At 38.9% G+C, this 23,161-nt stretch overlaps 1 protein-coding gene across 1 annotated transcript in view; it reads left to right on the top strand.

Annotated features, from left to right (window-relative positions):
- The first annotated feature begins 784 nt into the window (after positions 1-784).
- The window catches only part of rapgef4a (Rap guanine nucleotide exchange factor 4a), a 41,446-nt gene continuing 19,069 nt past the window's right edge, over positions 785-23,161 (top strand). Inside the window, exons 1-5 of the mRNA XM_051959196.1 lie at positions 785-1,065; positions 4,283-4,425; positions 5,241-5,329; positions 5,931-6,077; positions 22,624-22,690. Coding sequence (XP_051815156.1) covers positions 998-1,065; positions 4,283-4,425; positions 5,241-5,329; positions 5,931-6,077; positions 22,624-22,690 — 514 coding nt within the window. The 5' untranslated portion in view covers positions 785-997. The remainder of the gene's footprint in view (positions 1,066-4,282; positions 4,426-5,240; positions 5,330-5,930; positions 6,078-22,623; positions 22,691-23,161) is intronic.

Here is a 23,161-nt window from a genome sequence, read left to right on the forward strand (position 1 = left end):
TTTTATTAAGTTGAGGTAATAATGACAGATTTTTTGGAAATATATCAAATTTCATATGGAAAATAACAAATTGTATCTTTGACCAAGAAATCACTTTCAACTAAGTTACCCTTTATAAAAACACCTCTCCAGGAAGTGTGTTAATTCCACATCACATGACCTGCTCCACGTGATGTCATTTCCTCCTGAAGAAAAGACTGGAACACTCCAAGGCTTTCTGAGTTATTTAATATAAAGTAGTGTGTGAGTCATGTGTGGATTTATCGCATGTCAACAGGTTTACTACAATATCTTTATAAATAACTTTTAATTTTACTCAACTGTATATATAATATTTTAGAAGAATCTTTTTCTTAAAATGCCGCATGGTGTTTGGTTATAGGCGGCCATGTTGATTTTAGGCCTGAAAACAGCAAAAATGTCAACTATGATACAAAAAGTCCTGCAATTATATATTGACCCTTGTATTGATAGTATAAACTGGCAAAGTAGTAGGTAACTACAGTAGTATTTTACTTAAAGATGTAGTGGAATAGAAGTACAGATGATCAAGAAAAATGGAAAACCTACAGTGAGCTACAGTGCTTAAGTAAATGTACTTTCCTTCCGTGATTCATTTCAGGTTTGACGTATGAGTTCAGTTTAGCTGTCCCACTGCAAAAAAGAAAAAAAAAAAAAGACGTCTGCAGCTGAACTTGAAAGCCTGATTGAGCTGCTGAAAACTGTTGCCTTTTTCAGCTTTGGCAAAGTGAGTCACGTTTTCTCTTAAAACAAACTGTGGGATTCTGTTTGTGCCTCTCTGCTGCGCTTTTCTCCTCAGTGAAGCTCTCATGTGAATGCTGCCTTCAGCTAGGTGAGCTCAGACTGTCAGCGGTGAGTGACTGAAGGCTGATGAAGGCTGTTGTTGTTCCAGCTCTCTCCTCCTCCTCTTCCTCCTCCTCCTCTTCCTCCTCCGCAGCATCAGCATCAGCAGCAGCAGCAGCAGAAGGATCGCAAGATGGTAGCAGCGCACACTTCTTCGCATTCGTCGGAATCTGCCGAGTGGATTATTTGCCTGGATAAAAGGTAGCATCCATTCATGTCTCTCACGCACCGTGCAACTCGTTTTAGCTCGCTGTGTAAGTGTTAATTGGAAAATAACGCGATTTTGATTGAAGCAGCTTGGGCACAGTGTTTCAACAGCTGCATTCAAACACTGGTTTCGACAGTGTAGTTTTAATTTCCCAGTGGAATTCAGATTAAACGCATCAGAGGGTGAATTAGGGCATCCTTCAGAGCGCCACGGTTCCTGTTCATATCTGGTCCATACCGTCTCTGACCTTACTGCTGACTGAGGGCTTAAAGTGACCGGTTTATACACTCAGATGAGGCAAACTAAACGTCTGGAGAAAGGCTGAAACAGTCATCTGAGTAGCTGAGTGAGGATGATAACTTTACACAGGCGTCGGTTTAATTTAGGTTAAGTGATTATTTGCACTTCTGCATGCATTTATCTCTTTAATGAGCAGCAGTTTAGAGCTGCAACTAATAAATGATCATTGTCAGTTAATGAGTGGATTGTTTTCTCGGCTAATCGATTAGTTGTTTACTCTAAAATGTCAAAAAAAAAAAAGGATGGTAAAAAAATGTCATGGGTGTTTCCCAAAGTCATTTAGATGTTCAGTTACTGTCCCAGAAGAGTATAAGAAAATAAATATTCCAACTTAAAGAAGTGGAATCAGAGAATTTGAACTTTGTTTTGATTAATTTAACACTTGACAACCAATCATGAATCGATTCACTGCTGCAGCTCTCTTGCAGTCGCTCTGATTATTGTATCATATATGAGTTTTTCAGTGCTACAAGATTCATTGTAAGACCAAGTTTCTTTTTATCTGGATCAAATCATCAAATCAAACTTTATTTATATAGCACTTTTCCTCCATTTAAAATGCAACACAAAGTGCTTCACAAATAAAAGAATAAAACAACAGAGAGAATAAAAAGGATGTTTAATAGACCACACGGACAGCTAACATCACAATGATTATTCTTACATTCTCTGTTCATTTGAGAATTATCCATTTGATTCTTGCTTCACACAGTGGAACATTTTGAGTGATCAAAAGCTGAAAATACAAAATGTACACTTGCTGGAGGAAATATTAAACCACAAAGTCGCTACAAGAGACTACAAATCGCAAGAATCTGATTTATTGCAGTATTTCACAACATGCTGCACATTTCTGTCATCTCCCTCATCTTGAATTTCCCTCGGGATTAATAAAGTATCTATCTATCTATCTATCTATCTATCTATCTATCTATCTATCTATCTATCTATCTATCTATCTGTGTGGTTGTAACTAAGGGATTCATTCCATTGTGGGATTTTTTTAAAAATGCTACATTATTTTATTTTAGTGGATGAACGGACATGTTAGTCACATCTCAGGTGTAAATGGGTCGCTTACATACACAATGCTAAGAATGAAGGCTGCATCACAAAGAAAAGGTCCAAAGTGCGGCAGCTATAAACGGCAAAGTGACGCAGTGTGCCTGACGTGTTTACACAGTAACATCCTCTGGCTGCTGGTAGAAGCCACCTGTGTCCCTCAAATCAAATGGTTCTTGTATGACTCACCTTTTCCCAGCAAATAGCGTCCACGCTTCACCTTATCACACAGTTGCTAATTTTGCACTGAAATGCCACGGTTGGTGAACATGTCCATCTTCACATGACAACTGAGATGTTTTTGATATTATGGAACAGATGAGGTAGCATTATAAACCCGAGAGTTGTTTGCTTAACCATTAAGTTCTTATATGATCGTAGTTTCAGACGGAGCTCGCTAGAAATGTGATCATCATTTCTGCATGTTGTGATGTAACTGGATTTAAAACCAGAAGCATAATTGTTTGCAGCGAACACAAAGCTGTCTCCACTCAGATTCTAAATTTTCACTTTTTGATTTTCTCTCTCTCTATGTCTGTTTTGTAACTTGGTTGGTTTCCAAATAGACACTCTCTTTGAAACTCCCACACATCTGCCTTGTTGTCCTGACTCTGCAGTGTATGATGAAGTAGCTCCACAGTGCTGAAACAATGCAGGGCAGGAATGACTGAGAGTATAACAGGGTCTTTAAGTAAAGCAGCAGGTGTGATTATAGTGTCTTATCAGGAAGCGCAAATTATAGGGATGATGTGACTGCTGCAAGTTCAAAGGTTGCTAGGCAATGCAGAGTGAAAACACTTTTATTGTACTGCAATAGGCATAAAATATATACATCAGGGTCACAGTAAGTCACAATATTGTTGCAGTGGTGAAGAAAAAAGCTTGTTTTCTTTTCTGAATTATTCATACTGTTTGGTTTCACTTTTTTAAAGAGCAGACATCGATTCACAGGTGATGTAAGCTACAGCGCAGCCACCCACATGTTACATCACGGTCTTCTCATCCAGTGTAACAAATGTGAGCCAAAGCAACAAAACACACATTTCACACATTTCTGAATACGTTAAAGTGATCAACCATTTGCGCTAGAGCTCCCTTTTTTAGATCAATGTAATAAGAAATGATAAATAGAAACAACTGTGTGTATTCAATTTGACATTAAGCTTGAAGCAATTATCTGCTCGTGCAAATGGTCCGTTTTTGAATGATTCACTAGAAATAAATGGTCAATTAATTGTTTGCTGAGCAAGAGCCAAAACTGATTTACTCTAAAAAGATTAAAGAAATGCATTTAATGCTCTGTGTGGCTTTAAAAGTGGCATCTTTCTCATCTCTACCATGCAACCACAGGAGAAAATCAGCATTTATGCTTGACATTAACAAGATTATTTGCTCAAAATCTGAATGTAGCAGTTCTTTTCTTACTCCAGATCTGCTGATCCTTTGATACACTTGCATTAAATTATAGTGCTGCGCAGCAAGGACTGTCATTTTTCTTTATAATTACCAGATATTATAAAAATGTTTAATATGCAGTCCACACTTCTTACTCATCTAACATCATGAGAAATCCATAAAACTGTCGTGAAGTTTGATCTTCTGTCCAGGGTGCAGCTAATGCGCCATTTCAAGTACGCGTAATACTGCAGAGTTTAAGATGAAACCGAAGGACAGTGTTAAGTAGGAATTAATTACTTTTATGACACATCTGTGCTGCAGAGCTTCAGAATCCAGGTCACCGTGCTGTTCTGCTGCTCAGAATGACGCAGGCTTGGCAACCTGTTCAGATACCTGATGTACATTTTAACTAAACCAACGTTGTGATTTTTTTATTTTTTATTTCTCCAGACCAGCGGAGCGCTCGGGGGAAGATGTTGACATAATCTTGGCTCGTCTGAAAAATGTGAAAGCCTTCGAGAGATTCCACCCGAGTTTGCTGCAGCAGATTTGTCTGTGTGGATTCTATGAGTGTCTGGAGAAAGGCATCACCTGTGGGTCCAAACACAAGAAATGTGTCTAAGGAAACAACTGTGCATTAATGAGAACAAAAAGTTAGTTAGTTACAATGGTAGAAAGTAACTGAGTACATTTTCTTAAGTGCTGTACTCAAGGACAATTTTGAGAAACATAATTTATTTGAGTATTTCCTTATTGTGCTACTTTATACTTCAGCTCACCACATTTCAAAGGGATTCATTGTATTTTCTAAGTAACTACATTTTATTTTATTATTAAATCAATGGATTTAACCTTTTGTTAATTTACGATTTCTTACAAAAAGCAATGTGTAGTTGACTATGAGCTGTTAAGAGCTCCACCAAACACAGATTTTTTACAATCTAACTTCTATACATGTTTAAATCTCAATAAATGTTGAAATGGCTCAATATCCAGTAATATTAGAGAGAAAAAGTCCAAAAACTGAAGAAAGATTTGTGTGTATTTTCTCATTTACTCCCCTTTTAGACATGTCAACACCCCTCACATTAATCTGCCGTCTGTGTTTGTAAAACTGTAAATAAAATAACTCAAACCAGGTCAACCTGCAGCTACAGCAACAAGCTACTGACACACTGATGCTTCACATTTACAAACCTAATGATGCCATATATAATAGTATATCAGTCAGAGGGACAAATTAGGACTTTTGCTTTAATGCTTTGACCTAATTTTGCTAGTAACATTAATGTGCTTTTACTTAATTAAAATGTTTCACGCAGGATTTTTACTTTAAAATGATCTGAATACTTCTTTCACTTCTGCTTAGTTGTTGAGTTTCTTTTTAAACTTTACTTTTCCCCCTCAGTGTATCGCCAAGGAGACATTGGTACCAGCTGGTACGCCGTGCTCTCTGGTTCGCTGGATGTTAAAGTGTCTGAGACATCAAGTTATCAGGTATGGCTGATATTATTTCACAAGCATTAAATGAAACCTCAGTTTTTACTGAAAGATGATCAAATAATTATACGTTAAAAGGTAAAAATTCTCTGTCTTCTTCTTTCTATAGCCTTGGCATGACCACAGCTATCTCTTTTTGATTCAAGTAATAGCTTGGTACTTTCTAAATCTGCACCCAGATCTGCATCATTCCATTTTCCAGTGAAAATGAATTATTGTATCAGTGAATCTCCACTTGAAATTCATCAAGTCCACATCCAACCTCAAGTCTGTTTGGAGAGTGGGCTGTAAAGATTTTTTGCTCGCTAGATGAGGGAACATTACAGATTATTTGTTAATACCGGAGCTTTATGCACCTCCGTCAGTTTGATTGGAGTAATTTCTTTGCAGATTGGAGTGTATCCATCCATTTAGCACAAGTGCTCAGGAGATTGCCTCTAACCTTTGAGAGTGGTCTGATCAGCATAGAGCGCTGCTCCTCAAACGCTGTGTGCAGAAGCCTATTTTCTCCATTTACCAGAACAAGAACATTACATTTGCATTACATAAAATTATTGCCTAGCTGGATGTTTTCTCCTTACGCCTGTGTCTCCTATAGGATGCTGTTACTATATGCTCACTGGGGACTGGCACGGCGTTTGGGGAGTCAATCCTGGATAACACCCCCCGACATGCCACCATCGTCACCCGGGAATTCAGCGAGCTCCTTCGCATTGAACAGAGGGAGTTCAGGTCTCTGTGGGAGGTAAGAACCACTGTTTGATCCATCTGTATTTGTAGCTGCTTACATTACAGTTTGTGACGTATCTCGGATAAAGTCAATGTAAGATGTGTCTGTTTTCACTCATTGATCCATTTTGGGCCATTTTGTTGAGACACCTATAAAAATATCCAGATTTCTTGGTAGCAACAATTCCAAAAATACATTTATGTTTTCTGGAGTTAAAATAGCCTGGCTATGTGACTCTAGCAAATCATTTTTTAGTCGATCTAATAATAAACAGCAAGCCAAATTAGGCCTGATTATAAAACATGACCCACAATAATAAAATATGACTATTTACATATAAATGAAAGCCGAATGTGACTATTTTTACATTATTAAAGTCACTGATGCATATACACAGCAGATCTTTAACAGCTCAGTGCATTGCTCAAAGGCAGCGCATATTGCTTTCCATCCTGCCGTTTCTATCCGATCGAGGGGGCAGCTTAGAGCCAGAGAACAGCCACCTGTCTGAGCCTGTTCTTTGTTGCAGCTGAGATGTTGAATGTGAAAACTGTGACGAACTGAGCTGAACGTGAGCCAAAGCGTAGGTGGTGAGCAGTCAGAGCGTCTAGTAGATTAATGAGGGTTGGATTATGAATTTATTGTTGGGCCTCTGTAGGAATGACACGAGCTGTTCACTTGTTGTGTTCTATCTCTCTGCAGCTGAGTTTCTGTGGAAGCACTGCTGCATCCCATGCTGATTTTATTGGTGTGTTTGGGGTTTACACCTTTTGACCACTAGATGGAAGTGCAGCACTGAGGAGAAACTGACATTTTTTGGCTCTGTTTGCTGTCTAACATGGCTTCATGTGAAACATTTAAACAGAGTTACCCATCATAAGTATATATAATAGACTCAACATTCACATTCGCCATTAATTTAATACTACGCATCACATTATATAACTTTGGTTCGATTTAGGTGCATAAATTGAACCGAACGTGGTACTAAAAACAAACAGTGATGTTTATGGACAACTCAAAGCAGGATGGTCCACTTCAATTACAATTTCCTGTCGCCTGCCCCTGTTGGCTGGTAGGTGTCATGCTGTCTCTGCTCCCCCTCTGTACTGGGCTGGTTTCCTGAGAGAGACAGCCCATTTCCTCTGGGACCACAGGGCATCAGCAGGTTAAATTATGGGCTGTGTGTGTGTGTGTCAGTGCACTGACCAGCAGCACTGGGACTGGATCTTTGGCTCTAGCTGCGTGGAAACTGAGGATCACGTGGAAGAACTACTAAGCTCCACATTTGACCTGAGCCCTGGGGCGACCTCTTCAGTAAGGTCTGTGTCAAATGAGATTTTACGGCTTCTGTCTCTGGCGCCCAGATTGTCTTAATGTGTCTTTGGATCTCTTTGGACCTGTTTGTTTTGAAATATAATGACCCACTGTTAAGGTGTGGCTTGGTGAATAATGTTTGACAGATAATATGGAGATGGAATTTCATGCTGATATCCTATATATGACGAAGCACAAGTTTTATCAAGGGCGGCTCCAGTTTGAAATTCAGGTTCAAGTTCAAGATTGGTGTTTGTCACATTAACAAAAATTTTAATTGTATCTGTTGTTGCTTTGTCGTCTTAATTAACTGTACAGTTCTCTGATCTGTATCTGTTAAATCTGAATTAAGACAGACAAGTATTATTTTGTTTCATTACAACTTGAGCCTGATAAATCATCTGATCTTGGTAACTGTCACAGAAGTCGTCCAAACTTCGCTGATTTGAAAATGTAATTTTAAAGGACATGATACAGAAAAAGCTGCATTGGGTAACTTAGAAACAGTTTCATCACATAGTTTTACCAGTAGAGCAGCTTTGATGCTGTTGTTTGCAACACTGTCAGTACTGTCTGCAGTACATGTAGCAGAGTACGCAGCTGAGCAGACTGTGGTGCTGAGTCAAGCTTTGTCTTCATTGTAAGTTGTTAACTAGTTCATGAAATACATTGTTGGAAAGTTAAAAATAGTGATTCCATAATTTCACCATTTCAGTGTAACTTTAATAACAATATCAGTGCAGAATTTCCAAGTCTCTCAAGTCAATATTTGCTCCAAAATCCAGGAGCGATCGAGCTGTGATCTCAACTAGTTGGAAACCAAAATTTATGCCACTTCAGATTCACTTGAGTTCTTAGGTGTGATGCTTTCTGCAGGAGTTATCCTTTGCATATTCAAAGATTCTGGATTTTTAATGAGGGTAAAGGATTAGATGTAATTTTAAGAGCTTTGTCAAGGTAATTGAAGCAGATCATTTGCAAATCATTATTCTAGGTAATCTCTTTTGATATGTCTAGAATGATTTCTGGAGGGTGTCTAATGCATGACCTTGCATCACTTTAGTCGACCGTGTAGTTTGAGTACAGGTTCTTCAAATAAGATATTTGCACAAAGATATGTTTGCCCCCCTTGGTATTGCCTGTTGTATTCCAGCCAAAACCATGACAACTGTTTGCAGCATTAGCATCAATACATGGATCTCCTCTTGTTTAGATGCGCTGAGTCGGCCAAGCTGTAACTGAGGGGCTGTGCAGTCAGAATTCACACAATCACCTTGTTGACGGATAATCATTAGAGCAGCTTCCGGTATTTTAAAGTTTGTTGTTGGTACAACTTATCCACCAGATGATTCTTCTTGGCAGTGGTGATGCTTATTTCCTTCCGAGTTTTACCGCAATGCAGAAAAACTGCTTCTTACTACTGGTGGCATCAGGCCTCAGACTGTGGCAACAAACTGCCTCTAACTTTCCTGTGTGTGTCTCGATGATTGCTTCACCAAAGAAAGTTCAGCTGCTTCACACAGGCTTGATTTATAGTTACATTTTGTGGCGCATTAAAAAAAAAAAAGTTCAGCAGCATGAGGGCAGTATTGCTTACAGGCCTGAAAACCTGAGTGAACAGAGTAAGGTTTCTGGGTGTCAGCTGATATGTGGAGATCACCAAAGAGTGATGCTAAGGGGAATATATCACCAACCCTGCCTTGACCTGAAAGAAGCAAACGCCTCCTCCTCCCACACAGAACTATCCTCCTGCCTGTGGCCAAGCACCCTGACAGAAACCATGCCATCGTGAGAAGAGCATTGCCCTAATGAACCAGTGGATATTATTTTTTATTTAGGGCAGTCCATGTCAATTATTTATTGTATGCTTCTCTTGAGGTTTTCCTGCATCCTCTACAATCTTTATGGAATTGTTCAATAAATAACAGAATATATATGGAGCTGGTGTTGCTTCAATATTTCTTGCGTACCACTGTGGTGTATAACATCTATGCATCCCAGCATCTCTGCATGTGTGAGTGGTATATGTGTGTCACTCATGCATGCAATTTTAATATTTATTTTCCTACAACTGCCACGATAACGGCTTTCATGTAGCTTGGCACGTGACAGAAGCTGGATTCTGTCGCTGGGATTGAGCAGCCGTGTTCTTGTTTGTTTAACAGAGCAGACACGAGTCCAGCTCAGCATACACGGCCAGGCGGACCGAAGCCTAGATGGCCTGATCATCAACTCACTCTTTACTTTGTTTCCTGCTTCCGACGGCCACTGTGATTGAAACAACACGGTTGTAATTTGTGTTTTTAGGCTTGTAAAGCAGCTCTTTTACAGCCCGCCTGTGTGCGGCCTGGACAGGAAGCTTTGGTATTTCGTATCAGATGTGACAGCTTTATAGGCGCGTGTGCTGCACGTTTTAAGCAGCACAACACTACAGATGCTTACGGTTGTATATATGTTGTGCGTGTGTTTGTTTTTATGCTCGGGGAGGGTCTGATGGGTGCTGAACCCAGAGCGTGGGAGGAAGTTTGGTGTGTCACTATCATCGGGCCATAGAAGCAGCCTGGTGGGCAGCCAGCGGAGAAAAGTGATGAACAGAAAGTGGCAGCGATGCAACATGGCCTCTAGTGTCTGCAGATTGCATGAGGAGGAAGGAGGCTGGAAAAGAGAGGTCACGTGTAACCATCATCTAATCACCACGATGCATCCAGGGCCAGAGAGCATCAAAGAAAGATCAGAAAGATTGTATCATTTTATTCCTTTATCTCCGCTAACAAAATTGTTATGTCATCAGGAGCCTGCAATCTGAACTTCTGTAAAATGAAACAGGACACAGGAAAGCTGCAACTGGCTCTACTGGTTAATATTATAACTTTTAGCCATGTTAGCAGTGCAGCTCTGTGGTTTTCTTGTTGGTCGAGTTGATTCATACAGTCATGGCGTCCAGAGGAAGAATCAGACTGACTTTGCTGTTTGTGTTTTTGAACAAAAGTTTTCCATAGGCAAGGCAAGGCAAGTTTATCTGTGTAGCACCCTTCATGTCCGAGACAATTCAAAGTGCTTTGCAGAAAACATTAAGAGCATTACAGTGAGGTGTAGACAGTTAAAAGGTATCGTGCAGATTTCATGCATAGGCGCATGAGAAAAGAAATGTTTTTAACCTGGATTTAAAAGTGTCTACATTTGGTGAAAGTTTAATCTCCACTGGCAGTTTGTTCCACTTGTTTGCAGCATAACAGCTACATGCTGCTTCTCCATGTTTAGTCCTGACTCAGGCCTGGACCAGCTGACCTGAGTCCTTGGACTAAGAGACCTGCTAGGTTTGTATTCTCTGAACAGATCACTGATGTATTCTGGGCCTGAACTGTTCTTGGATTTGTAAATGATCAGTTGCATTTTAAAATCTATTCTGAAACTGACTGGAAGCCAGTGTAGAAATTTTAGAAGTGGTGTGATGTGTCTGATCTCTTAGTCGTGGTTAAAACTCTAGCAGCAACATTCTGGATGAGCTGAAGCTGTTTAATTTCATAGCTGCTGAATAAATAACCTTGCACCACAACAACTTAGTGCTCACATGAATGTTCCTTGTATGCTTCAGTAATCTCCTGACTTCTTATCTAGTGTCATTTTCAGTCAAATTTAAGATTTGTCTACTACCTTCATCTTTTGACATTTTTCTTTAAAATGTGATTTTCAACCTTACAGTTATGATAAATCTGCTCGAACAGGGGTAGCCTTTTAGAATTCGTTGCTTCTCAGTTTCAGCCTTTAGCATGACTTTCAATTGTTCACACGATTTATTTCAATTTATATTCAGACTCATGTAAACACCAGTGCTGAGGGACAGAATAATGTAACAAGTAGCCAAGAGCTTAGTTAAACTTTCAGAACAAAACACATCATCTAGAAGGAACAAAAAACAGGCAGTTTCAAATTTCAATATCAAATTTATGAGGACAAAATAAGGAAGATGGAATATCTCCTCTGTCCGTTGTCTTGGGTAAATATGATTTAGTCTATAGCTGCTGTCTGTTCAGTACCAGATCTTATTAAATCAAACTCAATATGACCACTGTCCAATCCAAAATAAGACATGATTTACCATTACTGGATTTTCTTGAAATTGTTGCAGCGAAGCCGTTTTCTGTTCTGGCAGCTGGGAATATAAAGTAACAGGGTGACAGATTTCCATGGTGATTCAGTGACAAACACCTACACCTGCTCTGTCGGTGTTCCAGCACCTTCCCTCAGCTTCACCCAGCCTCCTTCTACATCTTACAGCAATATCTGAATGAAAAAGATAGAAACGCAGCACGGAGATGGTTTTCATTTTCTCATTTGTTGCTGACCTGTGAATTCTATGACATCATTCAGCGCAATGTCATTTTCAGTGTAGTGGTGCTTGGTTGCTTCATGATGTCTATTCTGTTGCAGGGATGCTGTGTGTTAGATCATTTAGCCACTGCTTAAATGTGCCACTTTTGTCAGTATTGGTGCCTTTTGTTAACTTGACAAATGAAAGCTGAAACGACAATAGATTTTGTTAAAATTGAAAGGAAAGCAAACACTAGATGACATCTACTAGGTTAAGTCTCTAATTTATTATCATTATTGAAGAATTTCGGGATATTAAACATGTGATACAGTAGCTTGGCATCTGCAGAAAGTTTTAAACCCTTCTAAATTTCACTACATTTGTTAAAATTCATGGTTGAATCAATGCAGATTGTATGAGTCATTATTTTCTATCATTAAATACACTGTTTGTAATTCATCATTTGTCATTCACAAATTAGCAGCATGAAATGGGTTCAAAAGAAACTTCTGAAATTTCTTAGGATGTGCCATCTATTTGTTATCTTCTTTAATTGCTGACATTTTTATTTTTAAAGGAAATGTTACATTTTCCTTCACTGTCAGTTTATTAGAGATACAAACTCCTTTGTCAGGCATCAAATTCACAACACTCAAGACAAAAACCTCATCAAATATTGATTAAAATGTCTTTCAAATGAAAACAATACAATAGATCCAAATATGTATTTAGCATTTAGTAATGGATCACACTTTGTCTGACATATTTTACTTTACAACTTGACATTACCAGTTGATACATATTAAAAACTTGATAATTTGGGTAATTTCTTGGTTATAAAATGCCTAGGGCAGGGGTGTCAAACTCAGTTCCTGGAGGGCCACTATCCTGCATGTTTTAGATGTTTCCCTCTTCCAACACACCTGATTCAAATGATCAGCTTATCATCAAGCTCAGCAGAAGCCTGATAACGAGCCTGATCATTTGAATCAGCTGTGTTGGAAGAGGGAAACATCTAAAACATGCAGGATAGTGGCCCTCCAGGAACGGATCTTGACACCCCTGGCCTAGGGAGTTCAATACAGCTTTCCTGTGGCTCTGATAATTAACAAGGTTAAAGATAAGACTCCATCTGCTCTCCGTCCTTGAGAGGAACAGTGCACTGGACAGTACAGACTGTATATTTTAGGATTGGATCGAATGCACAAAGGACAAGAGCTCAGATTTACAAGTTTAATTTTTTGAAACCGGTGTTTTTTGTGTGTTGTGCACATCAGATAATATCAGTCAAACTGATATGGGGTTGATTTGATGAAGTTGTAGTCATTTTTTGCAAAAAAAAGAAATCAACACTACAGCTTATGTTTCAGAGTCAAACAGTGCCACGCGTGTCTCTTTAAAGTCTAGCATTTCACAGCTTCTCATTTTAGAAAAAAGTTCTGGCAACTGCAGTAAAAACAAGCCATTAATTGGCAAATCACACATTTATAAGGTCAGGAGAGCTCTGCCAAAATATAAAACCACTGTGCATGAAGGTGTCAGTGTTTTATGAGACACATCAGCTGTCTGTTTAAAACCCGACATGATTTTTTCACGTTTTTTGGGAAATGCACAAATTTGGAAACAGTACTTTAATTAGTATTCAGTGTACCTCACTATTCACCTGGGATTTAGAGATTTTTGTGTTTCTTTGTTTTTTTAATACTTGACTTACTTATCCTTCTATGTAACTCTGTTGGCTATTCACTATGTTACTGTATTCAAAGTTATTCAGTTTTTTTGCTCTGTTTACTACTTTACTGTTACATATTTCAGTATTCTTCAGAGGTAAAATAAAACACTCAGTTTATGTCACGTCCTTGGCAGAAAGCGAAGGCAAACTACAAGCAAGATGGGTACGTTCCCTTAACACTATAACACACTTACAATGCCATGACAAATTAAAATCTTTCATACGCTGGCGAAGATAATATCCAAATGTCCAAATAATCCATCCTTAGACTTGACTTCAAAGCTAGTTTTCCGTCAGCGTACCTCCTGTCACCTTATGTCTGAATGCTGTGCGTTGATTTATTAAATGGATTTGTTGGAGTTTGTTTTCTATTGTAAAAACACGACCTTGCAATGCAACTCTTCAAATGTCTCCCTGAAGAGTTTCAAGTCAATGTGAGCAGCTGGGACATTTTCCAACATGCTTTTGTAGTGCTGATTATTGGTCTTCACTATCTGACCTCAGTCTGCCTTAGCACTTGCTTTGTGAAGGTGGTCATGCAGAAAATGAGCAACGCTTCTGTATTGTGTGGATAGATTAGCTCAGGCTTGTGACAGAGAGAGGGAGGGAGAGAGAGAGGAAGAGAGAGAGGAAGAGGGAGAGAGATCGAGCGTGCTCTCCTCTCAGCTCAGTGACTGGAGTTGAGTAATCACCTAGCAACTGCTGCTCAGTAGAAGTCAGCAGCTGACTGGCACTGCTGAGCTCTCGGCTGACAAAGTCTACTCACTCTGTTCTGCGAGAGGCTTGAAGGTGCCGCTGGATCAAGCAGGACTTCTCTGAGAAGTGTGACTCTCTGGGAACCTTTCGAGTTGGACGTGCATGCTCGGAGTGTTTGCTAACGCCTGGATTAAGCAGGTGTGGAGGAGCTTCCAGTCATTAACTACAACAACAGGCTGCATGGGACGCTAGTAGCATCTTTAGGTAATTTCTGCCAAACTTTCCAACAACTGAATACGTTTGCTGCATGAGAAACACTGCAAATTAGGTGGGAAATTAAAAAAAAAAAAAAAAGCTGCATGGATGTTTGTGCAGCATTGTTCCTGCTGGTGTTACAGAAATTTGCAATTCAAATGCGCAAAGTAAAAATAAAAATAAAATCACATTTTCCTTCCATATCCTATTATATGTTTCTATTAAATTGTGCAATTCAATTTTAATTTGTGGGTAAAACCTACCAGTGGAGAGGTAAAGTGAAACCTCTGAGGAAGGTCTTCCCCAAATTGTTTCCCGAAGTGACCTGACGCCTGCCTGTAAATGTTCAGAATGAACAGGGAATTACTTGAGGAACAATTTGCACCGTGTTGATTATGTAATCTGCGGTGAATTATTCAAAAATACAAGGGTGCATTCATGCAAAGCAATGCTCACGATGCACTAACGTACTCAAGCGTGAAAGGAGGCGGAGGAGGAGCTTGACCTGAGAAAGCACAGAGATAACTTTAATAGCTTCACTGATCTGATGTTATGGCACAGATAAGACTAATCTTATCCCCTGACTCTTCAGAGTGTATGAACCAGGTGCATAAGATAAACAGATGGGCTGCATATTGAGCAATTTTTCACTCTGTGTTGACAATCTTTTCGCTGCTGTGAAATGTATGGAGGAACATAAAATGGTCATTAGAGGTCACTGAATGAGATTAAATAAGCGTAAAGTTGCCTGATTTGTGATTGTGAACATTTTCAGACCTCATTTTATGCAACGATTATGTGGGGACGAGTTCACAGTCATTGCCATTGATTGAGATTCTGCTTTGTAGCACTGTTTAAATCAGTTCACTTTCAGATTCAGTTTCTGTTGAGTGAATTCATAAACTATGGTGCTCTCACTTACTCCTGAGTGATTGTAAATGTGCTGAATTTGCCAGTGAGTTCCAAACTTCTTCCTCCGTCGGCGAGGATTTTGTCATTGCTGCTATTTTATTTGTCTGTATGTTTGTCTGTTGGCAACATTACTGATAAACTAAGATAAATTTCATGAAACTTTGTGGAAAGGTGAAATAATGGTAAAGAAAGAACCCGTTAAACTTTGGTGAGGATCTGAGTTGTTTTATTTTAAATTGCAAGACAACACTGGAGCAGTGCACTCTCTGAATGCACTTATGCAGCCGGTTTTGTCAAGATATTCATCAAAGTTAACAATCCTGCCCTGAGCACCAGAGACCTGATAAAATCTATGTCCGGATTTGGTTGCTACAACTAGTTTTCTGTTTACTGCAAACTACCACAAATGACATTTCTCTGCACTGCAAATGTAAAGATTTTATTTTGTAGTCTGTGGCATCGCACAGCAGTAAGAAAATATGACTTTTTCACTCTCAGGTCCACAGTGGAAACATGCTCATTTTTAGTCAAACAAACAGCTGAGATGCTTCTTTAGTGGTCTGACAGGAAAACAGAGAGCCTAAAGATGACAAAGATTTCCATTTAAATCCCTCGACTTACAAAGCAGAAAACTTTCATGAATTTCCAAAACGTTATTGGATGTGCACTACCAGTCAAAAGTTTGGACACACCTTCTCATTCAGTGGTTTTTATTTAGTTATTTTCTACATTGTAGATTAATATTGAAGGCACCAAAACTATAAAAGAGTACATATGGATTTATGCTTTAAACAAAAAAAGTACTAATCTTCAGTATTAATCTACAATGTAGAAAATAATACAAATAAATAAAAAGCATTGAATGAGTAGTGTATGTTTCTTACTTGTTATGCTTTGAGCTATTTGGGCTCCTTTGGTTCTTCAATTTGAAGATACTTGAGGAAATGCAGTTTACTAGAGGTGTGTTTCTGTTTTGCACTCAGCCAATACTTTCTTTATTTAATGGCAGTTTAAAATTTGAGGGCGCTTGGAGTCAAAGATCTATTGAAAGTTAGTTTTCATTCTTAGCCGCTGGGTTTGATGGGATTTTGACTCCTTTCTGATTCTCTCTCCTCCAGCAGAATCAAGCCTTTGTAAGTAAATCTCCTCGAAGCAACAGCTCATAATCTTCCACTGCGATGGAATCAATTAAAGAAAATAAGAGTTCAATCAGACGCTATAAGCTGTCTGACTAAACCACTGTGTTGGCTGACTGAATGTCAAACTGTGAAGGATTATCTGAGATATCCTTTTAGCTCCATCTAATCCATATGCAGTCAGAAAAAGCACTAATACAACCGTAGATCTTCTGTGCAGAGTCCCAGTGGAGCATGTTTGTTCCTCACAACTACTGACTGTCCATTTATCAGTGAAGCTGATGTGTAGCAACAACTTAGAGATCGTAAAAGCATGTACAATTACATCTCCTCTCTACCAGCCTCGTTTCTGTCAGTATTATGGTTATAAAGTGACACATTGCGGGGAAGTAGCTGCACAAATGAGACAGAATGAGGGTTTTATTGTGACATAAATATTTGAATTTCAAAGGAACATGGTGTGCACATTTAGTTCGATGTCTTCATAAACAAGCCTTGTAAATTTTTTTAAGTTGGGATGCCTTCTGTACTTCATGTACTGATCCCATTTCATCATAACTGTCGTGCATCTGCAGTTTGAAGTCTTCTAGTTGATGTGTGATGCTGATTTAATGCTCTAATAATCTCCTGGGATTAATATCGTACAGGCTGCTGTGTGAATAATCAGACTGATTCACTTAAGTTAAGGAACACTTTGACATTTTGAGAAAAAGGCTTATTTTACTCTTTTGCTGAGAGTTAGATGACATTGACACCCCTGTAAAATGTGTAAAAGTGAGCCAGTAAGAGCATATTTATTCATGCATTTGCAAATGTCACTATTAATTTAAGAATTACAAAAAAAAATCTTGGCTACAATATATTCACTCCCAATTCAATACTTACATAACAATAAAGGTAACAACCTAAATGCAATTTTTAAATCTCCCTGTCACATTATTGTTACGCTAAGATGTACCATAATACTATAAATTACTCCATTTGCTGTGCTATAAATAAAATAAACTCAAATAAATTAATAGTTTGTATTACTTGCTGTCATTTAAGTTGATAAATTAACCATTTGGTCCATAAAGTGTGAGGGAAATATTTCAGTTCAGGGTTCTCACCAGGATTTTTTTTTCAGTGTAACGGCAGATCCTGCACGCGCACGCGCAATAGACGGGAACGGGTCAATCGACGACAGGAAAGTACAGCTGAGGTGGGGAGACATAAATTAACCTAGATAGGCACCCAGTCGATGAAAAGAAACGCACATGGCGTTATCTGTCTAAATAACAATGCAGCGGCCCTAATCACAGTGTTAACCCTTCCTGTTCGGCCCCCGACCGTGGTCAGGAAGCCTGAGGTTAACCCCCTTCACTTCATCAGCAGTCGTAGAGGCAAAGACACAGGAGCCCAGCCGTATTGAAGAACACTGCAGCCTTTATTGTCTATCAACAGTGGCTGAACCGCACAGTACCACCAACCCAGCAACTACACACCTTCTCTCCTCCTCTACCGAACCGACTGCATTCTCTCTCGCTCGCGCTGCATTCAGGGTCGCTTGGACATCTCGCTCTCTCACAAACACACACGCTGCTCTCTCTCCTTCTCGCATGACGGAGCCACACACTCTCATAACAACAGCGTAATCTTTGAAATGCGCTGGCGAGAACCCTGATCTGTCAAAATAACAGCATAGCGGCCCTGATCACAGCGTAATCTTTTAAACTGACAGATAAGACAGACAAATAAGCTAAACTCAGAAACTAAAACTAAGTGCTGCTTTGCTTGTTTGTGGGAAAATGAGTGAAACAATATAGTTAAGTTATCTACTGCTCAAATGAGTCAACAAATCAATTAATTGACTACTGATTACCACTCTAGGCAAAGAGACAGTAGTCTGTTTTAGCTTGAATACTGTATCATATGAGACAAAAATACAGTTTTATACAAGCAAAAGGTAAATCTGCTGAAGACAGTCCAGCCTATAGTGAGCTGGTGGCTGCTGCCCATGGAAACAGGCGTGTTCTGTGTCACCAGACTTCCTCACTAACAAAATAGAAACTGAGTGCTTTCTGCACACCTGACAATGGTGCTAATCGTGGTCTGAAACAACACTCCCACCCTGCCTGCTGGATTCAGTCCCTCAGGGAACAAAGCTTTATTGGCTCAGAGGGCTTGAGTTCATTTGTTCCTGTGCTCCTCAGTTAAAGTGCTCCTCCCTAATCCTAAATCCGTTAATTGTCAACAAAGACTGATAGGACCGCTAAAGTGACTCAGATGACTTCAATGCTTTAGCAGTGATTAACTTTGAATAATTAAATCTGTTGTTTGTGTGTGTACAAAACCACTCTACAGACACATTTTCATAGTCTGATGACATTAATCAATATCTTTTAGTATCTCAATGAGCAGCGAGTCGGTTCTCATTTTAAAAACTGAGGTCACTGAAGCATCTCTAAAGGGCTTCATAATTGAGGGAAAAAGCTGTGTTCCCCTAAAGGGTTGCTAAAGTGATTAAGTGACTTCGGAGGGTAGAATTGAATTTAAAACATGACCTCTGAGTACATGGCCATCAGGGGAACAAACGGGCTCCAGGGTTCTTGCTTTCATTCGGTCTCCACTGACCAAGAAGATAGCAAGGTAGAGAGAAGTGGCCTGGCACTAAGTGTTCCTCAATCAGCTTTTTATTGACCTGGAAGGTAGCAGCTGCGGCAGATAATCAGTTTTTGTTTGTCTTTTGACCCAAATTAATATTGAGCCATCAATCTACTTGACAGATTTGAGTTGGAAAATACAATTTAAAATGAGCTTGCATCAGTGTGACAAACACTGTATGTGGCATGGGTACTTTCATATGAGCAAGAAGTGAATACTGTTGAAATCATTTAGATAATACAGTAACTTAATAGTGACTTAGCCAACAAGACTGGAGTAAACGCACACACTGTATGGCCAAGTGTACCACTTTAAATGTACGCTCTGAAAGGAATCAGAGTAAAATTAAAGCTTTCAGAGGTTTTCAAGCCCATAAGAGTTTCACAATCTTTAATTTATAAAGGAGAACATAGTTATCTGTCCACTGCTTATTGTCACTTCTACAATTCTACAATTTCATTTAGCAGATACTTTTATCCCAAGCGGTATACATCCATGAGTAAATACAACACAAGCAAGGATCTACTCAGGAGCAAACAACCTGGATAAGTGCTATAAAAAAGTTCAAGTTTTACATCACCTGACTTGGGTCTTTTTTCATTTTGCACATAAATAGAGGAACAAAAATCTAAGAAGGGGACATAAACCAGAGGACTTAGGAGAATAGGGTTTGAATCCTGTGTGACCATTGTTTTCTGGTATTTTTGGTTGTGTCTGGTTTATGTCAGTGTTTCCAGTTGTATTCAACCTCTGTTTGCTTTTGTTACACTACAAAGATACTTGACTAAATTTAGGCACCACAGCTACTTGATAGGCTTCAGGAAAAAAACGATGGTTTGGGTTAAAACGCACTCGTGCAAACACTATTAACAAAGCTCTGGTTGTTTTCTATGTTCCTAAGTGAAAAGTCCCATCACATTGTCCCCGAAAAACATCAACATGTCACAGTTTTGTGAAAATAATATGTTTCGTAATGTGCAAGAATTGTAAACATTGTATACATTTTTTGTGACACTTAAAAGTTGTAGAGAAAAGTTATCTCTCAGACTAGAACAAGAAAGCAACACAAAATGCAGAGTGGTGATGTATTGTAAATGCAACAACACACTAATATATATCGAAATCCTTATGTTGGTATCATAAACAATATAGGTTGACATAGTATTCTTTGTTCCTTGCAACATTTGACTTAACACAGCTTCTGCATTGGAAAAAAAGCAGTGAAGTCAATATGCTACGTACAGGTTTCTATAAAATAAAGTAGCCTAGTGATGAACAGGTTTGTGGCATTAGACATTTTCAACATGAAAAAATCGCTCCACATCGAGCCACGATCTTGTCACATGGGACATAGGCAGCGTTTTCTTATGGCTCATTGACTACAATTGGAGTGACCTCTTTGTGCACCAGCGTCATAAACGACAACATGGCCTTTACATGAGTGCATGGGTGCAGCATAATGTTCTTTATGTAATATATGTGCTGCTGCAGGGCACAGTGAAGGTACAGCGGCATTGTCGTGCTTTGTTTCCTTTGTAACTGTCAGCCTCAAGGATTATATGCAATATGTAGTCCTCAAGGCTGAGGGTTATATATGCAATATGCAATCTAACAAAGGCCATGAAGAAGAGGAAGAAGATTGCCACTACAATATTTAATTTTTACCAATGAATCTAATAATGATTTTCATGGTGTTCTCCCCATTTTGTGGTCATTATTCACTGAACCCTACTTACATTTGCATGTTCAGACTAATGAGGACGAAATATCAACAAACAGCCGGAACTCTCATCGACTTCTTTCCCATCATCACAGCCTGGAGACGAGTGATGGTAGAAGGTTTCATGTTTTTTTCTGGAGGGAGCTGCCTTTATTAGACAGCACATGAAAGAAAGACTAGAAAGAAAGAGAAGAAAGAGAGAGATGCGACAAGCAACAAACAGTGGAAGAAGCGAAAGTATGGATGTTTAATCACAGAGTAATCTGTGGGAATTCCTGTCCACCTTTGAACCCTTTGAAGTAGAAGCCGTTTCTGGACATTTTCTGCTCCTTTTATATTTTTTCTCACTCTGTGCTCTTTTTTCACTGCATTGTAAAGTCCTGCACCCCTATGGTAGCAGCACAACTGTGGCTGGAAGCAGAAAGAACTCAAAACTATCTTTTGTACAAACCTGTAACCATTTTAAATTTGTTTCCATACTTGTTTCCTCTCTGTTTTTTGTGTAAAGACAGTCTGCAGTTCAGCCGAAAATTCCTTGAATTTTGGTCACATGAATGTTGGTTGCAGCTGAGTCTTTAATGACTTCACCGATGTTACAAGAAGCGCAGAATTTTTAATTTTTCATCAGTGTTAAAACCAACTCTTGAATGTGGCATGTAGAATAAAGTGATTTTGATGAAATGTACCAAATTTAGGCTTACAGTTGGTTAAGTTTCCTGACTAATGTCACAGATAATTAGTTTAAGGACTGTTGGAAAGTTCAAAATTTGACAGTTCTTTCTGTTTTAAAGGTTTTGGTCCTTTAAAAGGTGTTTCTTTGTCAATTTGTCATCATGCCTTCAAACCTACCACTGGTTTTGTGGTTTAGAGGGTAAAGGAGATGGAACTAGCTGGGGTTTTTTGTACCATGAGGAGTCAGAAGTCACACTTTGGAAGCACAAATGCCACCACCCTCCTACAACTTGTCTATTTGTTAATTTTGTATTGGCCTCACTGTTTTCTGTTTCTTCTCTCTAGTAGATTACGACATGTGTACATTTTATGGTGACTCTGCCTTGTAGACATGTGTGAGCTGTGGAACAAATCATGTTTGCCAGAATCTGAATATTTTTTCTAAGTATCAGCTGTCCAATCGCAGCGTATTACTCCTCTGACGCTGTTACTTGTCTTATGATTCTGATGGCTCATAACTGATTGCTTTAAAGCTGATGCTGTACAGTTTTTGCCCTGCTAGTTGCATGGCTACTTCCATAGGGATGACAGTGTCCACTGTGTCGGCACATTATGTTGACCCAGACTGAAATACTGGATAAATCAGTACCTTTCTGACAGACACTCGTGGTCTCCAGAGAACAAACTGCATCTAAAGAAAGTGTTGATCCTCCAACTTTTCCTTTTGTGCCATCATGAGGATGACATTTGGAGTGACTTCGAGTGGGTTGTCATGGCAACTTCAGAAAGGAGAGTCATAATATTTGGCACACATTTATGTTTCCGACAAGGTACACTGTTATCACTGATGTAATAACTTACATTAGCTTGTCCTTAAGTGCCATTATTTTGCCAAAGAGTCACTTTGGTTCATGACCAAATACTTGTTAAACCTATGATTTTTATTCAGCCTGAGCTATGGTTTATGTTTAGTACTAATTAGCAAATATTAGAATGCTAACATGCTAAGCTAAGTTGTGTTAACGTTGAGCTTAATGCACCACTGTGCCTAATTATACCTAAAATACTGATTAAGAAGACGTGTATTTCTTGTCTAGTATAAACCAAAATAACAATATGATAATAATTTGTTTCTTTCTGTGTGTGTTTTGATTCTGTTTTCATAGAAATATCATCACTGCATGGCTGGACTACTCGCCCCACCCTATGGTGTGATGGAAAGCAATGCTGACAGTAAGTAATCTTCCATTAATGTTTGCAATTATTGTAATTTCGACCCAAGTTGTTGTTAATTGTTGATCCATCATACAGGATAAACTGTGGTAGATTTAAAAGCAGTCATTGAGCCGTCACTTAAATTTCATTTTAATGTTTCACTGTCATATATTACAGTCCAGATGCTCCACATGTTCTGATGCAGCAGCTGATGCAAAAGTCTGCTGTGCATTTGGATCATTTTCTGCTGCTTTCATATAGGTCAGCTGAGATATATTGGTCCACATAAGAGAAAGTGGAACTGAGTTTATAAAAATACTAGGTTCACAGAATGAATTTCAGCATCTGTAGATTGTCTTCAGTGTAAGTATGTATCAAGATGAAGAACTTCAAACACAGTTTACAGTACATGACTTCACTTTTACTGTATAAATTTCATAAAAGTTATGAATAACCCATTTTTCTAGTCATTCTGCCCAACTCCATTAC

This window comes from Acanthochromis polyacanthus, chromosome 14 (genome assembly GCF_021347895.1).
Source record: "Acanthochromis polyacanthus isolate Apoly-LR-REF ecotype Palm Island chromosome 14, KAUST_Apoly_ChrSc, whole genome shotgun sequence".
Lineage (NCBI taxonomy): Eukaryota > Metazoa > Chordata > Actinopteri > Pomacentridae > Acanthochromis > Acanthochromis polyacanthus.